Here is a 24,789-nt window from a genome sequence, read left to right on the forward strand (position 1 = left end):
TATTTAATCAATAGTGTGTACTCTATTCATTCGTGGTCAATAAGATTGAAAGTTTAACTTTATAAAATGACCTGTAAAAAATTCCTGGATCGCCATACCAGTGATTTAATCATGATATATTAACAGTCAAATCTTTAAATATTACCTGGCTGAAGAAAATAGCTAGCGGTACTATCAAGGTCGTGTGGAGTAAGTTACTTCCTTGTTCCGGTTCTGAAATATGAAATAAATCTGAATCTATCTCATCCTAAATTACCCCTTCCCTCGCTCGTCGACAACACTCTTACTAATAATGAATAAGTTTCGTTTTGCAATTGATCGCGGGGGAACGTTCACAGATATTTGGGCAAAATGTCCCGACGGAAAAGTAAGAGTAATGAAACTGTTGTCAGAAGATCCAGCAAATTATCCCGACGCGCCGCGTGAAGGAATCCGACGAATTATTGAGCAGGCAGGTTTGGTTTGTTAGAATAAGGGCAGCGTGCTAAAGGTAGTGTCTGTAGTGAGAAGTGACAGAGGGTGTATTGAGCCTTCTGTCGGTAATCGCTTGATTGGGGCTCGGGGGCGGTACTTGACATTTGATTAACATTTAACAACAAAGTTGAAATGACATAGGAAATTTTTTTTTGTCTGTCAAAAGTAATTTATTTTGATTCTCTAGACCTTCCTGATTAGTAATATGCAAAAATAAAATTTTTGGGAGGGGGGTACGAAAGTGCATGAATAGCGCCTGATCCCCTTGATGTGTGGGATGTTAAGATTGATGTCCCCACAAGTAGTTAGATTGCATAGGCCTATGTTAAAGTGGTAAAATTTCAAGATTTAGAGTAGAGACTTTGAAGAGAGGAAGGCTAGGTCAGTTGTGATGCTGGAGAGGGTTTTGGACTTGAACTGGGTGTTTTTTGTATATATTGTCTGTCAGTTAGTTCAATCTTGCGGTAGAATAATGTGTTCTCATTTTCAGGAAACTGGTAAAACTATCGAACCGTCAGAACCGATCGATACATCATTAATAGAATGGATTCGTATGGGAACTACTGTCGCGACTAACGCGTTGTTGGAAAGAAAAGGACAGCGAATGGCTTTACTTATAACCAGCGGTTTTAAAGATCTTCTTCATATTGGAAATCAGGCCAGACCGAAAATATTTGACCTGGTTGGTAAAACTTGAATTCGAATAAATTTCATTTTATAATGTAATTTCGAAATGCAAAATAGATTCATTCATTCATTTCTCGATAAGTATTCAAATGATAAATAATAATTAATGATAAATAATTTCAATAAGGAATGTTCAGAATATCCCCAAATTTTCTTATTTCATAACTGCATCATTACTAATAAACTATTGAAACGTAGGAAATAGTAACACCTGATGTGCTGTTTGAAGAAATCATTGAAGTTGAAGAGAGAATCGTATTGAATCAGGATTCATGTCAGTTGAATAAATCATGTGAAATAAAAACTGGATCCACAGGAGAAAAGGTAAAAAAAAAGGTCGAAAAGTTGTAGAGCATGATGTAAAAAACGACAGTACTATGAAGGTTAACTGATTTTATTAGAAATCTCCTAATTTACGTGGAAGTTATTATGCACTAGTAGTGAAAGAAAGCTTGTAATTTCTAATGAAATCAGTTAACCTTTACAGTACTACCTACTTTTATATTTCATTGGTTATACATATGAAGCTGCTATGCAATATTGTGTCACTAAGTTTGTTTTTACTGTAGGTCGATATTTGGCAAGTTTTTAACGAGGATAAATTGAGAAAAGATTTACAGAAGATTTTAGATAAAGGAATTCAAAGCCTGGCGGTCGTGCTGATGCATTCATATCTGTAAGTGTCTGAGTAGATCTGTAATCTTTAAGTGCGATCGACTGAAATAATGCGATTTGAAGAAGAATCATTTTTAACACAGTGAATCTCGTTATTATCACAGATTTAGTGATCACGAACAAGAAGTTGGTATTTTAGCGAAACAGATGGGGTTTAGTCATGTATCTCTGTCATCTGATGTGATGCCGATGGTTAGAATTGTTCCGCGTGGATATACCGGTAAAATCCATTAAAATCCTCTATTGCTTTTACGTCGTAATTGTCTGTCTTTTCTTAAACTGAATTACATGATCAACTTCATTCAGTATTTCAATCAATTTTCAGCCTGTGCCGATGCGTATCTTACGCCTTGTATCAAGTCTTATGTCGGAGGCTTTTCTTCCGGATTCAAAAACGATTTAAAGGTACTTCATGGACCCTATAAATGATATCCCGTTGCCCGGCATTTCTACGTTCATGTCATAATCGTAGCTTTCTTTTATGTAAAGGATGTAAAAGTACTGTTTATGCAGTCGGACGGAGGCTTGACTCCTGTTCAGAAGTAAGTTATCAGTTGTTTCATATTTCAACGTATATTTAGTAGATACTGATTGTATATTTGTGTATTGTAGGTTTACTGGTTCGAGGGCCATCCTATCAGGACCTGCCGGAGGTGTTATTGGTTACGCCCTCACAACGTACAGCCAACAAACCAACCTGCCTGTTATTGGTTTTGATATGGGAGGTACATTATTCAAACTCTTCGTATTTCATCCCTCGACCCACCGAGCTCCAATCATGGTATTATTAGCGGGTTTTTCCGATGCCCAATTAGGTGGTAACCAAATTAGTAACCAAGTTTCGGTAGAGTTAAAGATAAGAATTTGCCACAAATTACTGGATTACTGAGATTAACAGTGCCGATTTAGAAGGAATCTAAAGTGATCGGGATATGAAGATGATGCAGACACTTCCTCGGAATTTCGAAATTTTCTCCTTTAAAACTCTTATGAAAACTCCTTGCATCCAAGAATGACTGATCAGGGAACTGCTAAAAAGTGCTGAAAAATTGATTGCTACGCCTCTCAAATTCAAACATTCCTTTACTCATAATACGTCTGATATAACCTATAGATGAGGGGATGTATTGTTTATACAGGTACGTCGACAGATGTAAGTCGATACGCCGGTCATTATGAACACGTATTTGAAACGATGACGGCAGGCGTCGCTATACAAGCTCCGCAGTTAGATATAAACACGGTCGCTGCTGGAGGCGGTTCTCAACTGTTCTTTAGGTCTGGTCTGTTCGTAGTAGGACCTGAATCAGCCGGTGCTCATCCCGGTCCCGTCTGTTACAAGAAAGGTACTGCTCTTCTACATGACGCAAGATATCACAGTTTTTTCCGAAATTACTTTTGTTGAAATAACGTGAAATGATATTTGTAGGAGGTCCTCTCGCTGTCACTGATGCAAATCTCTGTCTCGGACGTTTGTTACCTGAATATTTTCCGAAGATTTTTGGACCTGATGAAAATGAACCTCTCGACAAACAGTCGACGATGGTTGCGTTCCAGAAACTCACTGATCAGGTCAGTCAGTCCGTCCATCTATTAGTCAGACATGTAGTCAGTCAGTCCCTCTATTAGTCAGTCCAACAGTCAGTCAATTAGTCATTTAGTCAATCATACATTCATTCGGTCAGTCACTAACTGATGTTTCATTTCTAAAATAATATATAATTTGTTTGTTATGTTGAATGTTTGTTCAGGTGAATGAATTTCTTCTCGGTGAAACTGATGAAAACGAGTCGAAAGATTTGATGACTGTTGAACAGGTAGCGATGGGATTTCTGCGAGTAGCTAATGAGGCGATGAGTCGACCAATCAGAGCTCTTACACAGGTTAATGATTTGCATAAAATCTATAGAAAATTCCAGAAAAAAACAATGTTTCCTAGAGATATTTTATTCAACTTTTCAACTTTATCCTGATTAATTGTAATACTCAGGACCCAGTTCCACAGTTGTGAGTTAGAGTTAACTCTGAGTTAAAGTTAGTTCATTTTCAATGTTTTAACCCAGGGTCAAATCTTAACTCAGAACTGTGGAACTGGACCCAGGAATGGTAATCTATTCCTGAAGATGATTTAACTACAACTCTAGGAAGCATTGCAGACTATTCATTCATTCTTGGTATGGGATTTAATGATAGACTTGTATTATCTCATGTAGGCAAAAGGATATGACACATCTAATCATATACTGGCATGTTTTGGTGGAGCAGGAGCCCAGCACGCGTGCGCTATAGCTCGAAATCTCGGTATGTCTACAGTATTCGTACATCGACATGCCGGTATTCTATCTGCGTTTGGTTTAGCACTCGCTGATGTTGTACACGAGACTCAGGAACCAGCGGCTTGTCACTACAGCCCCGGTACGTACTGAGTGTAGCAGTGTTCATTCATTACATAAGGTTCATACTACCACTCCTTGATTCCTTGAAAATGCCTCTAAATTGAAGAATTATTTTCAATGACCTGGAATCGACTCTACATTTAGAAATTACTCTAAAAACTCATTGAATTTTTGTAAAAAGATAATGTATTTCTGTTTGCAACAATCGTTTCTGGCTATCAGCAAAAAACCCACTGTATGCTCCAACTTAAAATCCTCAGAATGCTTGATATCACGATTGTAAACATCGTCAAATTTTGAAAAATTTTCCTCTTTAATACCTCTCAAAAAGTCTTCAAATTCTAGAATGACCAAATAGTATGAGCCCTGTTATTTACACGTACCATACTCTTGTTTCTGTTGATGAAAATATTGATGAAATTTAACGCTTCATTCACAGAAAGTCTAGAATACATCGATAAACGTATTGCTGAATTGAGCAATCGATGCAAGAAAGAACTTCTAAAACAAGGCTTTCATAGGTTCGTATATCATTCATTTGCGTATTACTCCGATCAGTATAGAACTCTTTCAAGACAGTTTCGAAAATGGCCCATCGAATTCAGTCGTGGGATTGACTTCAAAAAATAATGCACCCGGGCCCAGTTTCACGTAAAAGTTTTAGCCTAAAACGGTTAAGTTTTAATTGTTGTCCTCATCGAAGAAATGAAGTAACCAATAGCAATTAGAAAAAAAATTTGAGTTAATTGTTTTGTGAAACTGAGCCCAGTTCATCAGTTAGCGGTTTGTATTTTTGTATTTTAGCGATCAAATTATCACTGAACCATTCCTTCATTTACGCTACAAAAAAACTGATTGTTCACTGATGTGTTCAACGGTTCAACAATCAGACAGCAGCAGCAGCAGCAGCAGCAGCAGCGGTACCTCGCGTTACGGTGATTTCCGGAAAGCGTTTACCGATCATTATCAGCGTGAGTTCGGATTTACGATGTCCGATCGACCGATCGTAGTCGACGATATCAGAATACGAGCGGTCGCTAAATCACGTATCTCTACGGATCATAAAGTTCCCACAGCAACTCAACCTCCGAAAGTTGAACAGGTAAAAAATGAGTGATTGCTTAGTTTAAGGCTAAAAATGATAACTTGTTTCTCCTAATCGACTGGGTCATTTTGTTAACTGCAATTAGATTTGCAATTAGTTCATTTCTAAAGCTGCCGGGTCTGTTATTGTTAGCTTGGTCATGATTTCTCAAAATAACTGAACAGGGTAGATAAGCGGTCGGTCGGGTCAACTTATCAGCTCAGCAGAGCGGAGAAACAAGATATCAATGTTTTTAGCTTAGATTGTAAATTTATGGCTAGATTTTGGAACAGTTACTGTCATACAGACTCGTTTATCAATACTTACAGGTAACGAAGACGTATTTTGAAGAAGGTTATCTCGATACCAAAGTTTACCATCTCGATAATCTTCTAGCCGGTCACGAGATCCCGGGTCCAGCCTTAATTATAACTTCTAATAGGTTCGTTTAGGCCCGTTTTTCATCAAACATATATCTAAAGTCAATCTTGCATACCTAGGATATTATTATGATTTCAGCACTATATTGATAGTACCGAACTGTGTGGCTACAATCACTGAACAAGGGGATGTGAAAATTCAGGTAGATAAAGAAAATATTCTATAATCACTTAGGAACAATCTGATGAATATTTTGCATTTATTTACATGAAAAGTTAATTGATTTATTGTTTGGAACAGGTTGGCAGCAGATCTCTGAAAGTTGTCGGCACGGAATTAGACGCAATTCAACTGTCAATATTCTCTCACCGGTTTATGAGTATAGCTGAGCAGATGGGAAGGTTAATATGATGATGCGTTACACTTTAGATTCTAATGATAATTCCTTAATCTAACATAACATTCATGAAATTCACATGATTTGATTATATATCGTCTTCTATTTCATAGAGTTCTTCAAAGAACCGCAATTTCTACAAATATCAAGGTTAGTTTCAGGGACACTATGACTATGACAAAACCACTGAATTAATGGTTTACCGAGATAAACAGTACCGATTTAGGAGACAGTAATTGGGACATGAAAGTGATGCAGACATTTCCTCGAAAATTTGAAATTTTCTCCTTGAAAACATCTTATATCCTGGAATGACTGATCCGTGGGGATCCTGAGTTCTGACGTTGCATGTTTTGAAAACTTTGCATTTAGTTTGATGAAGAATTCTTTTTGTTGTTTCGTTTTAGGAACGTTTAGATTTTTCGTGCGCTATGTTCGGTCCTGATGGTGGGCTAGTTGCTAATGCTCCTCACATTCCTGTACATCTCGGTGCTATGCAAGAAACGGTTCAATATCAGGTAGTTTACCTATAGAGCATCAAAAACCAGTATTTTGAGTGAAATTTTGATGTAGATTAAAGGAAGTCCCGCAATAGAATTTTATACGATGATCAAAATTTAGGCTGTTGACTAAAATCCCATTATCAGGTGAAATGATTCAGCTGAGGAGCCAACCGCCACAACGTTGTGGTTCATTTGAATAAATCTTTAAAATCTGAGCTCATGGAATTCTGCTGGACTCTTTCATTCATCTTCAGTTCAAACGGAGCTGATTTATTGATATGATATTTGTTTGATTTCTAGATGCGCGCTCTCGGTGATCAGATCAAAGAAGGTGATGTTATATTGAGTAATCACCCGTGCGCTGGTGGAAGTCATCTACCAGATCTCACTGTTATTACACCCGTAAGTCAAACCCCACAGAACAGTCAAATAATCTAGAACAAAGATCGTGTTATGATAGAACCTGCAATTAGTTCCTGAATCAGGCAGGGATTGCAGTTGCTTAAAAGTTGGTTCAAGATAAATGGTAGATAAATACCATAGTAACAATGAAGCTTTAATAGTCACTATGTCAACTATCCACTGGTAAAACTGTAAACAACTTTTGAGCAACTGACCCCTGGTGTTCGGGATCCAGTTCTACAGCTGTGAGTTAGAGTTAACTCTGAGTTGAATTAGTATAACACTGCTAATATTTGTATTTATCTCAGGTTTTCCATGAAGGAATTAGCCGTCCAGTGTTTTATGTGGCCAGTAGGGGGCACCACGCTGATATTGGTGGCGCCACCCCTGGGTCGATGCCTCCTCATTCGAAATCTATATTTGAAGAAGGTGCCGTGTTCAAGTCTTTTAAACTCGTGAAAAATGGCGTCTTCCAAGAACAACGTAAATAGAAACATTTCACCTAGTCGTTTCAAAACAAGATTATGGCTAAAAAATGATACTTTGTTTCTCCTAATTGGGTCAGATCATTTTTTAAACTGTAACGAAATTTGTGATCCTTTAGCTGCTGGGTCTGTTATGACTAGCTTGATCATGATTTTGAAAAAAAATAGTACAGGTACAGCCAGCTGGGTCAACTTAAAAGCTCAGCAGAAATTAGAAACAAGGTATCAATTTTTTGTCAGCCTATTTTATAATGTACCGGTATATGTGCTATATCTGCTGAATGTTGTGAATATTCTGTAGTTTTGACTGAAGCTCTGATGGAACCGCGTAAATACCCCGGCTGCAGTGGAACTCGCAATCTTCACGATAACCTCAGCGATCTCAAAGCTCAGATTGCGGCCAATCAAAAGGTAAGCATTACATATATCTATGATGATATTGTTTTGAGATGTTTGATTCACAGTTTCATTGATATTGAATGGATCGTATTTCAGGGAATTCATCTTGTGACGGATCTTATTAAAGAATACAGTCTCCCAGTAGTACAAGCCTATATGGCGCATATACAGGTATGTATCAAATACCACATTGTTGACTTCACCAAGAACCTTAGTGTCTGATGTACTTCACTAGGATCGTAGAGCGACGAAGATCCCTGTGGATCACTGCCAGGACTGGGTGAAATTGATGACCTAGAAATCTATTCATAATATCCAGTACAAAAATAATGAAATTCTCTGTGGCAAAATTCTGAATGTGTTATAAAAACCACTATTTACGGTACTTCAGGCTTCTTATTGTTCTCCCTTTCATTTCGTTATTCCAATAATGAAAGATGGATAATGATTTTGTAGCATAACGCGGAAGTTTCGGTGAGAGATATGCTTCGTGAAATTGGACGCGCGTCGCGCGAGTTGACCGGTCTCTCCGAATTACAAGCAGAAGACTTCATGGATGACGGAACAAAGATTGCATTGAAAATAAATATCGATGAAGAAAAGGTCAGTTTTGAAAATGTTGAAGAAATTTGGTAAATTCGGTGAATTTTTTTATGAAGCTGTTGTACGTGATAAATTGATGAGGGCTATTAGTATATGTAGCTGAAATGTTGCTCTTGTAATGTATACATTCATTTACTAGAAGAGCTTTTTGGTTTTTTCTGAACTGATTGTGGAATTTCTTACATATTCTTCATGCTCCGAAATTGTATATCTTCTTGATCTATGTTGAAGTTTTTGTATTAATGTCGCGTTACAGGGATCGGCTGTATTCGATTTTTCGGGAACTGGTTATGAGGTACACGGTAACTGCAATGCTCCTCAGGCTATTACGCTGTCAGCTCTGATATACTGTTTGAGGTGTATGGTTGGTCATGATGTCCCCCTCAACCAGGTAAAAACCCTTGAAAATCTCTAATGAAGTATGGATCTAGGGTTCTTACAGGTCAGGGAAATGAGGGAGTTCCAGATATATTCTTGCCTAACGGTGAAATCAGGGAATTCTGACTCTTGTCTTGAAAATCAAGGAGAAGTCAGGGAATTTGAATTTTGGTGTCTTGTTGTTCTTGCTGGTGATGAGTGGCACGAGGAAATTCCCCATGAGCATATCTTATAATTAAATCAGGGAACTTTTCTTGAAGGGTCAGATGCTGTATGTACTCATTCATCTGGGATGACAGTCGGCAACTTCTCCCTATTGAAAATCAGCTCAAATTAGTGTAGATTTCCTATATATAGGTATGCATGATATAATTGCAGGGTTGTTTGAAACCGGTTGAGATAAAGATCCCGTCTGGTAGTATTCTGCGTCCGTCCGAACACGCCGCTGTTGTTGGTGGTAACGTATTAACGTCTCAACGCGTCGTTGATGTGATATTTAAAGCGTTTAAACGTTGCGCCGCGTCTCAGGGATGTATGAATAATATCACGTTCGGCGATGATTCGGTCGGTTATTACGAAACAGTAGCAGGCGGAGCAGGAGCTGTAAGTATCTTTTCTATTATTAATTATACGGTTTAAATGAGAAAAAACTCGTATTTTCATCAGTTTTAGATTGATTTCTGATCATTCGAATCGACTTCATTTCAGGGTCCGAGTTGGCACGGAAAAAGTGGCATTCATACTCACATGACTAATACTCGAATAACTGATCCAGAAATCATCGAAAGAAGGTAAATTACTGAGAAATTACGGATATACCATTCAACGGTCATAGTTGTCTACTGTACCATACAATATACTCAAAATAAAATGATTATTTTCTATTGATAGGTATCCAGTGGTGCTACAGAAGTTCAGTTTAAATCCCGGTTCTGGTGGTAAGGGCAGATTTAACGGTGGTGATGGAGTCATACGAGAATTATTATTCCGTCGACCGCTGCATTTATCTATACTGACCGAGCGTAGAGTTTTTCAACCATACGGACTCAATGGTAATTTCCAAATTCAGATTCTATTACTCTTTAACCTATTAGAAGTAAAATCCTATTCAAATGAATATTCTGAAGATTGGCAACATTTGAAAACTTTTATACTTACTCTACTAGGGAAAGTCTAGTTAATTATGTAATCATTGATAAGCTTTTGTACTAATTGTGACACTAAACCAATGACAGGTTACTGATTAAGTCTATGATATGTTTTTGGTGTATCTTTCAAACTGGAAATAGTTCGAAAATTACGAAATTCTTTTCAAATTCTATTTGAAGGCGGTGAACCAGGAAACCGTGGTAGCAATGTTTTGTGCTATGCCGATGGTAGGAAAGTAAATCTTGGTGGAAAATCTGCTATTAATGTTAAACAAGGGGTAAGTAGTACTAAATGTATGATTATCAACCAGGATTCTTACAGATCAGGGAAACCATAATTTCCCTGACCCTTGACCAAAAATTGAATTATGAGATATGCTCAGTGGGGGCTGTTTCTTTTCAAGAGGATCCTAGTAGCATCAGCGAGAACAAGACACCAGGGCGCGGTTTCATAGACCGAGTATCAAAGTTATCCCTAGGGGTAAATCCTCGATCTGAGTGACAACCACCATAGTTACAATGAGAAACCATGGTTATAACAGACAAATTTCAAAAGGTTCCCAGGGACTATTTTTCTTCCACATCTATGAAACCCACCCCAGCAGTTTAAATTCCCCAACTTTTCAAGAAAAGAGTCAGACTTTCATAATCTGGAATTCCTTGATCTGTAAAGACCCTGAGAAATGTAATCAGATTTAAGAATAACTGGTATTACACTTAGACTATGTAATTTGTAGGATGTATTTCGACTGACGACTCCTGGCGGGGGTGCGTTCGGTTGTCCAACACTTATGAATGATAATAGCGATACGTCACGTAATCACACATCTGCTGCTAGTAATAAATACGTGGAAAAGGGAAGTTTATACAGTTATAAATTAGCTCAGGAATCTGCTTAGCTGAAAATGATATCTCAACTTTCCTCAAAACTGACCACGAGATAGTGAATTAATCAGGGCCATTTTCTTCACATAAACTAACGCTTTTTTAGTTAGTAAACCTAGGCTACTTCTTAATTTATATTTATGGTGAACGGAGCCCAGTTCCACAGAGTTTAAATAGTTAGCTCATTTTCAATAAATCATCTCTTTTTGAGCCAAAAACTGTGGGTGAATTGGGTCTTGGTATATAATAGATATCTAAAATACTGCGTATGTTCGTCGTTGATTTTATGATAATGAATAATGTTTATTTTCTATATATTGGTATTTGGTGCTCAAATTGTTTATTGTAGTGACATACTCAGTAAACTACATTTCTGATTGATTTTACTAAGGTTTTCATAAACTCATTATATAATACATCTGAAATTCATTCCAATGAATGATGTTTTGATTATCACATTCCTTTATAAATACATGGAAAAATAATGTACTGCAGTGTTAAATTTCTCCTTGTTGCTTCTGAACTCAGAGGAACCTCGTTAAAACAATCTCTGATATGATTGATTGGTTATTAGAGACCTAGAATTTCATCCCAAACGACGTACTGCATATAACCATTGGTTGTAATAATTTCTGGTTCCCTGAAGTTTGTTGTAATGTTTAAATGTACAGTAGACTTCGCCCAAGTAGGATCTTTAAGATCCTAAAATGTTTCCGACTTGAGTGTTATCCGAGTTGGATGTTACGTCTTAGCTTTCATTGTCACAAAAAATATTTCCACAAACATCAGAGTTGAACAGTTATCAGAGTTGATCGGATCCGACTTGGTCAGAGTCTACTGTATAAGAAATGCCATTTGCACAGAATTTCCATATGAAGATTGCTGTTCGAGGACTTCACTGATGTAAGGATTAGAGTTAGATACCGTGATAAAACACCATCAATTACGCAGTAAAATCCATTTCGTTGATCAATAAATATGCTTTTATTCCTTACATACGTACAATAAAAAAACAATTGCAACAAACAGGAGTTTAAAATCGTTCTACACATTGAACATAAACAATATTAATGTGATATTTGAATAACACGTTTTTAGTAATTCCTGATGTCGGATAAAGTGACGAGAAACATTCATTCTTCAACCGTTTAGAGTAGTTTTCATTTGAACAATCTCTGTACAATCACAATTATTAAATTCTCGATATATATAATATTTTTTTACATAGAAAAGCTCAAAAATGGTGCTAACATCGCGAGTTAAAAAGATTGACATTTGACGTAACTAATTTGAATAGAGAACACATGGTTTAATACATAAGATGCCTATTCTTTTGGGCTCTCCAATCTCTGAAATCCCTGCTACTGATCACATGACCAGTCGAATCGGCTACTTTGAGAACTTTCACCGACAGGCGACTAAAAGCAACCAACTCGATTCTCTAAATCGTATTCGACTCGGGATAGGTCTCGACACTATCCACAAGCAGAGATTTCAGAGCCTGAAAGAACAGGCCCTAAATATTTGTTTAGGCAGGCTTCTCTGCATAGAGTCCGATTAAAACCCACCACGTAGAAATTTAAAAGATTAAATTTTTTAATAATAAAATGTAGCTTTTAATCTTTTAAATTTGTATAGAGTGGGTTTTGATCTTATTTATTCTCCACGTCGAGAGCGTACGGGCTATTCTACTGTTAGACTCTATCCCTGAATCACTGCACGTAATGAGGACACTACACCACACCTTGTGAGGAGATATCATTGTCAGTCTCATCACAATATTCACGAACACACTATCTATAGCATCATACCGCCACCAGACCATTCCATTCTCTGTGAAAAAAATAAAACATCAATACTTCGTTATTTCATTCAATCATCGCAATGAAAGACTCTTTATGTTTGACTGTAGGAAGCGAGGATCCACCAGGTGTCACTAGTATCCATTCGGAAAACGATGCCAATTTTTCCGCTGATTGAATTAAATTAAAATCAATCCATCATTTCTCAAATTCTATGAATTAATGAAAAATTAAAACCTTAAACATCGATCCGAGTTTACCGAGACTAAAGATCTAGATGAAAGTTCATTGAAAATTTGACTTATTTGTATAATTGAACCGCATGCCATTTGGTGGATAGCTGGTGCAGCACGCAGGGACGGAGTATACTCACTTTCTGTGGTTGAACGAATGCAAGCCAGTCGGATGGATGCGTCGGCAGGAGTCCCATAGTCTGACATTTATATATAGCTAAAACTAGTGCAGCGATATTACCAACAAAATACATGAATTTCTGCGCGATTGCTTGATTTCCTTCAATTAGTTTAAAAGCTGAAAATATTGAGAGAGGAAATAAATAAATTGCTATTAATCTAATGATTTTGTGCTATCAATATTTCAGGTATCAGTTGCACAGGCTTGGCTTTAGATTTAAGAATAATCTCAGTTGATCTTGGTTCTATAGCCAATCAAACAATTAGAGACCACACTCTAAAATTTTGATTTGAGACAATTTTGAGCCTAGGCTCAGGTCTTGACCGCGCAATTTGGACCGGTTATTTTTCTAAGTACTACTTACTAGTTTGTACAGCTATAAGAGCTTGTATCGGTCGAATAAACATCATTCCGACCATCATTATCGGAAATATAGATATCGTATTTCCAGCCATCCACATTATAAATAAATTCATCGGTATCTGTTTAATAGGACCGAGCGCTATATCCCAAGATTTCTGCAACGAAACAAATTCAAGACATTTTTACAGTCGAAATGTTGAAATTCAAAGAAAACATTTGGTCATAAATGGATGAAACAGTCAAATGTGAAAGGAAATTCTTTGACAACGTTACTAAATGTCAGATTGCGGAAGGAAATTCTTTGACATCTCAAATTTTATAATTTCGCTTATTAACCCTTTCAGTGCTGACTTATTAATACCCTATAGTGCTGGAGATAATTTGAAAATTTTGAAAAATTCCACCCTAGTGTGTTGAATAACGGGAATACCACTATAGTGCATCTACACCGCGGCGCGGTGTATCGTTAGTTACTAGTATTTCACTATGTTGGACAGGTGCTGCCATTTTTCAATAGAGATAATTACTAATTACATCAATACACCGCAGTGCAGTGTACTTGCAAAATCCATCACCGATTCATACAACGCACTGCGGTGTAGACGCACTGAAGGGGTTAATCAGTGCTGTTATTCCAGAAAACTAGTCGGGCCTTTATTTGAATACGAACCTTTACAACTAAATTCGGGTCCACATCTTTATGACTGTTATCCGCTATAGTACGATCTGTATAACCCATAGGAGCAGCTAGATTATCCGGTGAACTTATCGGTACAATTTGACGGTCGCTCTTCAACCTGGCGTCAGTAAAAATAACACTATCAATTATAACTATCAATGACTGCAGTTTAATTCTGATTTATTCGTGTTGTTTTAATAGAATTTGATATCCCTAGATATTCTAGGTTCGCAATAACCATTTAATTAGTAAATGTAACATTTTATCAGGAAATAAGGACCGTCAAGTGGCGCCACCATCGACACGTCATGTACTAGACGACGATTATCGTGTTATTTTACTCTAATCTCTCAACCTCGATTTATTCTGCTTTCATATGTATTTGTTCTATCGGTAATATTTTATCGGCTGCCAAAAAATATCGCTAGAAAACACAAGATTCACTCACTTATTCGCGAAATCCATCGCCCATTTGTTACGATATTTTCCACCTCTCGACGCCATCTTGGATTCCAGCTGCGGCAATCGAGGTTGAAAATATTATTTAGCGCCATACACAGTTCAATTTCAATTTGAATTCAATTCTTTAGTGATACTTCTAACAATGCAAGATTCCGGCCTATGGATTTTACAGTGTTTCACGATATGTACAGTAAGATGGATACGTAAATGGGTGGAATTTCAAATCAGTTAGGGTCGGGCTATATGGGTCACGTGTTTGGTAGGTGGGGTCGGGCTGGGGTGATACGGCAGGGTGGCGGGCTATGTACAGGGGTGTCCCGGGTTCGAACCCAGTAATTACTGGCACTCATGAAATAGACGTGATGCCACACTACACCGTCTGGTGCTGCCGCTATGCTCAACATAAGCGGATTTTTCATACACTAACGTGAACTGTCTCTGGCAACCAGGGAGAGTCTACTGCCAGAGTCAGTTCGTGTTAGTTTATGCAAAGGCTCAGAGTGGTCCTGACGCTAAATACAAGATACAGGGTTCCCGGGTTCGAACCCAGTGGGATGATTTACTCATGGGCATGCCCGGGCTTTCTTGGGGTTCCTGGCAGGGATCGGGGCTGAGGTGCGCAGAATTGGACAGGCAACCAGTCTAGCGGCGGCGCGGCAATCCCAATGCAATATAATATCAAAATGGCGTGCTTTACCATAACACGAGAAGCGAAAACCTCACCTAATTCCAAACATTGCCACCCTCCTTTCCGACCCCTGAAATCAGTATTTTAATATTTGGTAAGTATTCGTAACATTGGTTTAAATGGCGAAAAATATTCCATCTCAGATATTGTGGGAAATCATTATTTTAGAGGCACATCCTACAACGCAACGAACGGTGCACATGGTGGCGCTCAGTCAAGCATATCGTCATTCCATCCTGATATTTCTAGACCACGATGGGCTTCACCCGGCTGTGTTGTAATGAATTTGTTCTTAAATGATTCCATCGACTGATTATGTCGAACAGTTAAAATGGTGTAAGTTTATTTCATCTTTTAAATGTGTTCTTCATCGGTTTCTGAAAGAAGATAATATTTAAACTGTTCATGTTTTTTCATTACTTTCTCGTTTATATTTTCATGTTCAACTCTAGATGCAAAACTTTAAGCGTGGATAGAAAAACCCCGTGAATAAATGAACTGCAGATTGGAGCGAACAATTTGATTTGTAAGTTTGAATTCTATACTTGATGTTTCTGCAGTTATTTCCAAGGAAAGAAAACAATCTTAGATTTGTCTATTATAGGAGCACTTCAACATGTTCGATGGGAATTTTGATGCAGCGCAGGAAAACAAGGAATCACCCTCGGATTCTGCACAGGACATCAAGGAATCAAGCAACTTCACAATCAGACTTTTTTGTATTCAGCACAGGACATCAGGAATCACTATGGATTCAGCACAGGACATCAAGGAATCACTATGGATTCAGCACAGGACATCAAGGAATCACTATAGGTGGAAATTCAGGATAAGTTACATTTATCTTTATTTCTCAGTTGTTGACTTGATTTTAAGGGACCAGTTTCATAGTGTTTGATGTAAACAATGTTTTGAAATGAAATCACAGAAACCTGTTGCATTTATTCAATCATTTCAAATTTCTTAATATTGGTGAATATTTGGCTAAGATTAGTTCATGGTTGGGATTGTTATTATTTAAGTTTTAGTGGGTTTAAAGGTTTTCTAAATTGTGATCAACTCAAATGTTACTTCTAATCAATATGAAACTGGTTCCTGATGTCAATTTAACAACTGTTATCAATCATGTTCCTTCGTGACAATCTGATCATGTATATCTTTAGAGTTAGAATTTCTGTGGATTAAACTGCTGTACTTATTTCATACTGATTGAACAGTTACAGATACATTTAACATTGTGTACAGATACAGAGTACAGTTCACTGCATTACTTCATCCTGTGATTGAACAGTGATTTAATGTTCTCTCATCTTCACTAGATTCCCATCCGTCTAACTAAAACATCATTACATTTCAACTCATCTAACCGCGGGGTTTGGGGAGGGTGGGTAGGGTTGGGGGAGGGAAGGGGTAGAGGGAGGGCGGGAGGGATGGGTTGAGGGAGGGTGGGAGGGAAGGGGTGAGGGAGGGCGGGAGGGAAGGGGTGAGGGAGGGCGGGAGGGAAGGGGTGAGGGAGGGCGGGAGGGGAGGGCGGGAGGGATGGGGCGAGGGAGCAGTGTTTTCAATAAGAAATTAGCAAGCCAGGTCCCTTTGAAAACAGGAGGGTCCCCCTATGTCACAGTCCCTGAAACAAAAGCTGGTTTGAAAAAACAGGCGAGTCCTTTACAAACAACAGACGGGTCTGGGACCTGGCTCTTATTGAAAACACTGCGGGAGGGTGGGAGGGATGGGGTTTGAGAGGGATGGGTTCTCGGAGTGAGGGTGGGATGTGGGGGGTTGTTTAATGTCGGGTATAGATGGTTTAGGCGATAGGCCTAGTCTTGGAAGTTCAGGATATTTCAGAAAATGTGTCCCATCTTTTTATTATTCTAAGAAAGGATTAATCATTATGAAACACATCATGCGGCCACATGCGTGACTGAAACATGTCATGTTTCAAGCTGTATAACCACTGGTCAATTGGACCAGTTCTATTTTACTGGTTGTTATTTCTATCAGACCCGGGTTTGATCCCCGATGAGTGCGCGCGTAATTTCAACGTCACTTCTCTCAGTCGTTATGAGATAATTGCCCCCAGATTTTTGAACGGGGACAAGTTACAATTTTTGGGCCATCAAAGGTGGTCACGAATGAGTGTTATTTTTTGAATGGTCACAAACTGCTCCTTGGCTCCGACCAAAATACGGCTTGCCCCCAGATTTTTGAACGGGGACAAGTTTCAATTTTTGGGCCATCAAAGGTGGTCACGAATGAGTGTTATTTTTTGAATGGTCACAAACTGCTCCTTGGCTCCGACCAAAATACGGCTTAATGAACAATGAAACAACAATCATACGTAATAATTACCGTTGATATCCGGCGGTTACTGCTTCTTTTTGGATACATTTCCAGCTGAAAGATGTATTTTATTTTCATCTGTGCAATTTAAGAAACTGCTGTAAATACTGGTTCTGTAGCCTGACGACTTACAAAATTGTTGACGAGAGTCGAGATGCAGTCACATTCATTGCTGCTTCCTCTTTTTCTGCAGATTCTTAGACGGAGACCTATACTCTTCATTTTTTGAAGAAGAGTATAGAACTCATTAGAAAAGTGATATGTTTTGTAATCACTTTTATGGATTTTCAGATAGTGTATCACCATTCATAGATAGATATCCTTAATAGTTAGTTGAATCCTTTTCGAAAAGAGATAGGACACATTTTCTGAAATAAACTTTACAATTTATAGGTGTGGGACAAAGATTGACACGGAGAGACTATTGTTCTATTATTATATTCAGGATATTCTATTGATGACAGTATATTTCTACCTGTGACTTATAATTCTATTCTAGACAGAATTTCAGGGGCTGCGAACTAATTATACTTATATCGGGAAATATTTTACCGATTTTGAAATTCGTAAAAAGTTTAAAACATGATATTCAACCAGATATAGTTATAGTTTTGGCAGGCTACCGCGACCTTCCTACTACATTGAGACTACATGAATGCCACTTGCCGAGGGGTGCAAGCATATTTGAAATTCTGCTTGCCCCCTCCAAAAGCTACTGGCCCTTCACAGGTAGTCCGATTGCTGGCATTATCATCCGTTGTATTGAGTGAGAAAAAAGCTTTGTGACATAAAATTGCACTAGCCCGGGGGACAAGTGATAATGATAACCGACTTGCCCTGATGAGAATATACTTGTCCCGGGCAATCGGACAAGTGCTTAGATCGCACCCTGCTTTATACAAGATTAGGCCAATTCCTCTATTAATGGTTTGCATGTGAACGCGCTCTCTAATAAGCCACGGGCCCAAGCCTGATCGGTGCCAATTTGGCCCGGGCCAAATCTTCTCCGTGTGATCGCGGCTATAGTTACTGAACTATGGTCATGAACTAAACTTTGCTTATCAAACCAGGGCCATAAAACTGACCCACCTTTAATGAGGGCCATGAGCCAAATTCATACTCATGTTATCAAACCAAAGCCATGAGCTTTATTTACCGTGCGTGGTCACCCAATCAGAACCATAGACCGAACTTTAACTCTTTGCTCACCAAAACAGGGCCATGAATGAAAAGTTGTACAAGTTATTTCTGTTGTCTTCACAACTCTGTATTTGAGAATGAAATGATTTATGTTGAACTAATGACGTAGTTAATGAAAGATTCATCTGTATCAGTGTTGCTGCTGGTGCTGCTGCAACTAACACAACTTTTTGCTGTTGGTCTCTTAAAGATTAAACTTGATCCCAGTCGGAACTGATGAGAGTTCTAGTGAGACGACAAATAAGGAAAAGCCATATGAAAAGAAAAAGTATCAAGCAAACTGATATAAATGCTGATACAAAGAGTGGGGTCCGAGAGCAATTCGAAGGTTTAGTGTCCTGCACGCTTAGCGAGCGGGCAGGGGTCTATTCCTACCTCGACTCAAAAAAGAAAATGAAATATAAAGAGTGGGGTCCGAGAGCAATTCGAAGGTTTAGTGTCCTGCACGCTTAGAGGGCGGGCAGGGGTCTAATACCTACCTCGACTCAAATGCTAAAAGTGAGAGAAAAGAGTAAAAACGAAAAATGGCAAATGAAGGAAAATGGCTGTTTGAGTTTGATTTGTTCCACTGGGTTCAAGTGTTAACTTGAAAAGACAATCAAATTACAGTCAAACGGATTATTCATGACGTATATATTTTGTAAACATCAGCAGTTCATAATCAATGATCCATAAATCTTATGAAAAGGTTCCATAAGACAACTTGCTTATATAAAACCTCTAGTATAGAGTATAGAAATATCTGATCTAACTATCAACTGTCATTGGTCCACAAGGGTTTCATATTCATAATAAGAGTGACGATGTGAATTCGTGAAGCAACATAAATACAGTTAATTGATTAATTTTGATCTCCGACAGCCATCTCCGACAGCCATCATTCATGTCCTTGGTTTGTGTTTGCCCTTCTCACAACATTTTGTGAGTTTGGAGGTTTGGTTCGGGCTTATTTCCTTGGTTCGGGTGAACCCTCCGTATACCTCCCCCTCCCTTACAACATTGTTGATTAAGTTCGTTCAGTGCAATTGATTGAGGATTTCAATTTATATATGATCGTGAAAAATGGCCAATCGTTTTGTAGTTATTGTACAGATGAGCGGTGTCTGAGGAGGAGACAAGAGAGTTGAGGAGGCATGATGGGAGGGCTAGTTGGGAGGGCATTGAGGGAGGGCTAGGCGGGATGGGGTGCGAGAGGATGGGAGGGAAGGGGCGTGGGAGGGCATTGAGGGATGGAGGGCGGGAGGGAAGGGGTGCGGGAGGGAAGGGGCGAGGGAGGGCGGGAGGGAAGGGGTGAGGGAGGTCGGGAGGGAAGGGGCGAGGGAGGGCGGGAGGGAAGGGGCGAGGGAGGGCGGGAGGGAAGGGGCGAGGGAGGGCGGGAGGGAGGGCGGGAGGGAAGGGGCGAGGGAGGGCGGGAGGGAAGGGGCGAGGGAGGGCGGGAGGGAAGGGGCGAGGGAGGGCGGGAGGGAAGGGGCGAGGGAGGGCGGGAGGGAAGGGGCGAGGGAGGGCGGGAGGGATGGGGTCTGGGAGGGTCGGGTCGGGAGGTTAGGTGAGTTGAAATGTTCTGATGTTTCAGTTAGACGGATGGGAATCTAGTGAAGATGAGAGAACATTAAATCACTGTTCAATCACAGGATGAAGTAATGCAGTGATCTGTATCTCAGTATCTGTACACAATGTTACATGTATCTGTAACTGTACAATCAGTATGAAATAAGTACAGCAGTTTAATCCACAGAAATCCTGTACTGTTTCTGTCTGATCGATTGATAACTTTGAGATGTTACATTCCGCTCACTGATTATCACTGATTATTGTTTCTTTTTCTTTTAGTTAAACAGGCTCACTCATTAAAAAGTTAGGTAAGTACAAAACTCGTGATGAATTTCTCTACAGAATTCTTCACAGTCTCTGTTATTATTTTACTCTCATTTACAGGATGAGATACACACTGCAGCACCAGCAGCACCAGCACCAGCAGATGTTTCCAGCATTCAATCACTCAAAGATCACTGCTGAGTTTGAAGTGGGCTTTCAATCGTTAAAACTCATTTATGCCCTGATCAAAGTTGGAATTATCGAGATCTTTATGTTTTTCATACATATTTTCAGTGAACAGAGCTATGGAGGTTTTGGCACCCAACAGTCAACCTCAAATAGGTTATAAGTTTTTAATTTGGTGTGAAACTGCTCTTATTTCAAACAACTTAACTGACAATTTCTAACATCTGTTTTTAGGAGCTGAAGTAAGTGGAATCCTTGACAGAATCTGTGAACAGTAAACATACGGAATTCACTTCACATTAGTTCAAGACGGACATCACTTTAGATCCTCAAAACAAAAACGGTACCGGTAAATATCTCTACAGATTCTAGTCTTTGTTTGACTTTAAATTTATAAACTCATTTCCTGATTAGAAGCTATGTTAATCAGTGAAGGCGAATTTTCAATCACTTCTATTCTGGTCAAAGTTCAAATCATCAAAATTATACAACTTTTGTATTCAAGGGCCCAAAATGAAGCTGAACTTGCAGTAAACATTGCGCTCTACAAATCGAACACAAGTCAGAAGTGGTGAGTTTTATATCGATTTATTGCAGTAATTTGTGGTGATCTTCAAATCAAGTCCAGAAAATGATGTGTTTGAAAATGATTGACACGGTCAATGTTGGCAGGTATCAACGTTTTACTAGAAGACTCAGTTCAAAGCTATGATCAAACACCTCAGAAATCTGCATACACTCAACACATTGTGATAAATTACTCATTAACCTGGTGGGTTTTCTGTTAATCGAACACAAACAAATTGCTGTTTCCATTTATTTCATTAACCATTTTCTGGCATAATTTTCTCCTTTCAGAATGCAATACACCCAACACTAATTGGAGCTGGAGAAATTAAGAATGTTCACCTTCAAAGAGTGAAGAAGCTCTAGTCTGTTGCTGAAGCTGCTATTCTTTTTAGAAACTAAGTAATTTTCTCTATATCCCGGTTCTAGCTTGTTATAAAACTTAACAGTTCAATTATTTATATATGTTTATTTTCTCAAAAAATCATCAGTGCTGCAGTCTGATTCGCAGTCAGGTAGAGACCGGCAACCAGTCTACAGGTGCGCAGTATTGGACAGGCAACCAGTCTAGCAGCGGCGCGGCAATCCCAATGCAATGTGATATCAAACTTCACCTAATTCCAAACATTGCCACCCTCATTTCCGACCCCTGAAATCAGTACTTTAATATTTGGTAAGTATTCGTAATATTGGTTTAAATGGCGAAAAATATTCCATCTCAGATATTGTGGGAAATCATTATTTCAGAGGCACATCCTACAATGAACGGTGCTCATGGTGGCGCTCCAGTCAAGCATATCGTCATTCCATCCTGATATCAAAGATGGACATCACTTAAGATCCTCAAAACAAAAACGGTACCGGTAAATATCTCAGTCTAGTCACAGATTCTAGTCTCTGTTTGACTGTAAATTTATAAACTCATTTCCTGATTAGAAGCTATGTTAATCAGTGAAGGCGAATTTTCAATCACTTCTATCCTGGTCAAAGTTCAAATCATCAAAATTATACAACTTTTGTATTCAAGGGCCCAAAATGAAGCTGAACTTGCAGTAAACATTGCGCTCTACAAATCGAACACAAGTCAGAAGTGGTGAGTTTTATATCGATTTATTGCAGTAATTTGTGGTGATCTTCAAATCAAGTCCAGAAAATGATGTGTTTGAAAATGATTGACACGGTCAATGTTGGCAGGTATCAACGTTTTACTAGAAGACTCAGTTCAAAGCTATGATCAAACACCTCAGAAATCTGCATACACTCAACACATTGTGATAAATTACTCATTAACCTGGTGGGTTTTCTGTTAATCGAACACAAACAAATTGCTGTTTCTATTTATTTCATTAACCATTTTCTGGCATAATTTTCTCCTTCCAGAATGCAATACACCCAACACTAATTGGAGCTGGAGAAATAAAGAATGTTCACCTTCAAAGAGTGAAGAAGCTCTAGTCTGTTGCTGAAGCTGCGTTTTTTTTTAGAAACTAAGTAATTTTCTCTATATCCCGGTTCTAGCTTGTTATAAAACTTAACAGTTCAATTATTTATATATGTTTATTTTCTCAGAAAATCATCAGTGCTGCAGTCTGATTCGCAGTCAGGTAGAGACCGGCAACCAGTCTACAGGTGCGCAGTATTGGACAGGCAACCAGTCTAGCGGCGGCGTGGCAATCCCAATGCAATGTAATATCAAAATGGCGTGCTTTATACCATCTGATGTTTTAGTTAGACGGATGGGAATCTAGTGATGATGAGAGAACATTAAATTACTGTTCAATCACAGGATGAAGTAATGCAGTGATCTGTATCTCAGTATCTGTACACAATGTTACATGGATCTGTAACTGTTCAATCAGTATGAAATAAGTACAGCAGTTTAATCTACAGAAATCCTGTACTGTTTCTGTCTGATTGATCGATAACTTTGAGATGTTACATTCCGCTCTATTATAACTGATTATTGTTTCTTTTTCTTTTAGTTAAACAGGCTCATTAAAAAGTTAGGTAAGTACAAAACTCGTAATGAATTTCTCCACAGAATTCTTCACAGTCTCTGTTATTGTTTTACTCTCATTTACAGGATGAGATACACACTGCAGCACCACCAGTACCAGCACCAGCAGATGTTTCCAGCACCAGCAGATGTTTCCAGCACCAGCTATGGAGGTTTTGGCATCCAACAGTCAACCTCAAATACCGCTGGCTTAAAAACATTGATGAAAAAAAGTAAGTTTTTGATTTGGTGTGAAACTGCTCTTATTTCAAACAACTTAACTGACAATTTCTAACATCTGTTTTTAGGAGCTGAAATAAGTGGAACCCTTGACAGAATCTATGAACAGTAAACATTGGGAATTCACTTCACATTAGTTAAAGACGGACATCACTTTAGATCCTCAAACAAAAACGGTACCGGTAAATATCTCTATAGATTCTAGTCTCTGTTTGACTGTAAATTTATAAACTCATTTCCTGATTAGAAGCTATGTTAATCAGTGAAGGCGAATTTTCAATCACTTCTATTCTGGTCAAAGTTCAAATCATCAAAATGATACAAATTTTGTATTCAAGGGCCCAAAATGAAGCTGAACTTGCAGTAAACATTGCGCTCTACAAATCAAACACAAGTCAGAAGTGGTGAGTTTTATATCGATTTATTGCAGTAATTTGTGGTGATCTTCAAATCAAGTCCAGAAAATGATGTGTTTTTGATCGGTCAATGTTGGCAGGTATCAACGCTTTACTAGAGGACGCAGTCTTAAAGCTACGATCAAACACCTCAGAAATCTGCATTCACTCAACACATTGTGATGAACTATTCGTTAACCTGGTGGGTTTTCTGTTAATCAAATACAAATTGCAGTTTCTCTCTATTTCATCAACCATTTTCTGGCATAATTTTCTCCTTCCAGAATGCAATATACCCAGCACTAATTGGAGCTGGAGAAATTAAGAATGTTTACCTTCAAAGAGTGAAGAAGCCTTAGTCTGTTGCTGATGCTGCTATTCTTTTTAGAAACTAAGTAATTTTCTCTATACCTGGTTCTAGTTTGTTATAAAACTTAACAGTTCAATTATTTATATATGTTTATTTTCTCAGAATATCATCAGTGCTGCAGTCTGATTCGCTGTCAGGTAGAGACCGGCAACCAGTCTACAGGTGCGCAGTATTGGACAGACAACTAGTCTAGCGGCGGCGTGGCAATCCCAATGCAATGTAATATCAAAATGGCGTGCTTTATACCATAACACGAAAAGCGAAAACCTCACCTAATTCCAAACATTGCCACCCTCCTTTCCGACCCCTGAAATCAGTACTTTAATATTTGGTAAGTGTTTGTAACATTGGTTTAAATGGCGAAAAATATTCCATCTC

At 38.5% G+C, this 24,789-nt stretch overlaps 2 protein-coding genes and 2 long non-coding RNA genes across 4 annotated transcripts; 3 read left to right on the top strand and 1 right to left on the bottom strand.

Annotated features, from left to right (window-relative positions):
- Positions 1 to 236: 236 nt before the first annotated feature.
- LOC141901302 (5-oxoprolinase-like) lies at positions 237 to 11,350 on the top strand. The gene is made up of 30 exons (XM_074788457.1): positions 237 to 451; positions 965 to 1,156; positions 1,360 to 1,485; positions 1,731 to 1,837; positions 1,941 to 2,056; positions 2,162 to 2,241; positions 2,326 to 2,378; positions 2,449 to 2,561; positions 2,976 to 3,182; positions 3,266 to 3,408; positions 3,588 to 3,719; positions 4,050 to 4,251; positions 4,672 to 4,753; positions 5,037 to 5,334; positions 5,646 to 5,758; positions 5,836 to 5,899; positions 5,998 to 6,098; positions 6,208 to 6,244; positions 6,502 to 6,612; positions 6,898 to 6,999; positions 7,308 to 7,482; positions 7,786 to 7,895; positions 7,980 to 8,054; positions 8,340 to 8,486; positions 8,743 to 8,877; positions 9,243 to 9,467; positions 9,573 to 9,655; positions 9,756 to 9,916; positions 10,193 to 10,290; positions 10,750 to 11,350. Exons 1-30 carry the CDS (start codon positions 293 to 295, stop codon positions 10,909 to 10,911), a joined length of 3,909 nt encoding a protein of 1,302 aa, XP_074644558.1. The 5' UTR covers positions 237 to 292; the 3' UTR covers positions 10,912 to 11,350.
- A 515-nt stretch (positions 11,351 to 11,865) lies between these two features.
- LOC141901826 (ER membrane protein complex subunit 4-like) lies at positions 11,866 to 14,665 on the bottom strand. Its single transcript, XM_074789322.1, has 5 exons — positions 14,604 to 14,665; positions 14,147 to 14,273; positions 13,478 to 13,631; positions 13,073 to 13,230; positions 11,866 to 12,730 (listed from the first exon to the last, which is right to left on the bottom strand). Exons 1-5 carry the CDS (start codon positions 14,657 to 14,659, stop codon positions 12,695 to 12,697), a joined length of 531 nt encoding a protein of 176 aa, XP_074645423.1. The 5' UTR covers positions 14,660 to 14,665; the 3' UTR covers positions 11,866 to 12,694.
- Positions 14,666 to 15,502: 837 nt separating this feature from the next.
- Positions 15,503 to 16,037, top strand: LOC141902867 (uncharacterized). The gene is made up of 3 exons (XR_012618964.1): positions 15,503 to 15,641; positions 15,758 to 15,831; positions 15,910 to 16,037. It is a non-coding gene; the product is annotated as an uncharacterized LOC141902867 (long non-coding RNA).
- A 5,123-nt stretch (positions 16,038 to 21,160) lies between these two features.
- On the top strand, positions 21,161 to 21,609 carry LOC141902883 (uncharacterized). Its single transcript, XR_012618970.1, has 3 exons — positions 21,161 to 21,192; positions 21,349 to 21,414; positions 21,516 to 21,609. It is a non-coding gene; the product is annotated as an uncharacterized LOC141902883 (long non-coding RNA).
- Positions 21,610 to 24,789: the final 3,180 nt, after the last annotated feature.

This window comes from Tubulanus polymorphus, chromosome 3 (assembly GCF_964204645.1).
Source record: "Tubulanus polymorphus chromosome 3, tnTubPoly1.2, whole genome shotgun sequence".
NCBI lineage: Eukaryota > Metazoa > Nemertea > Palaeonemertea > Tubulaniformes > Tubulanidae > Tubulanus > Tubulanus polymorphus.

Excerpts from the sequence above, each read along its gene's own strand:
- LOC141901302 (XM_074788457.1), top strand. The coding sequence starts at position 293 with ATGAATAAGTTTCGTTTTGCAATTGATCGCGGGGGAACGTTCACAGAT. Across the intron at positions 1,157-1,359 it reads GACCGAAAATATTTGACCTG|GAAATAGTAACACCTGATGT; the intron begins GTTGGTAAAACT and ends ATTGAAACGTAG. Across the intron at positions 2,379-2,448 it reads GGCTTGACTCCTGTTCAGAA|GTTTACTGGTTCGAGGGCCA; the intron begins GTAAGTTATCAG and ends TGTGTATTGTAG.
- LOC141901826 (XM_074789322.1), bottom strand. The coding sequence starts at position 14,659 with ATGGCGTCGAGAGGTGGAAAATATCGTAACAAATGGGCGATGGATTTC. Across the intron at positions 14,274-14,603 it reads GCGATGGATTTCGCGAATAA|GTTGAAGAGCGACCGTCAAA; the intron begins GTGAGTGAATCT and ends TACTGACGCCAG. Across the intron at positions 13,632-14,146 it reads ACCCGAATTTAGTTGTAAAG|AAATCTTGGGATATAGCGCT; the intron begins GTTCGTATTCAA and ends GTTTCGTTGCAG.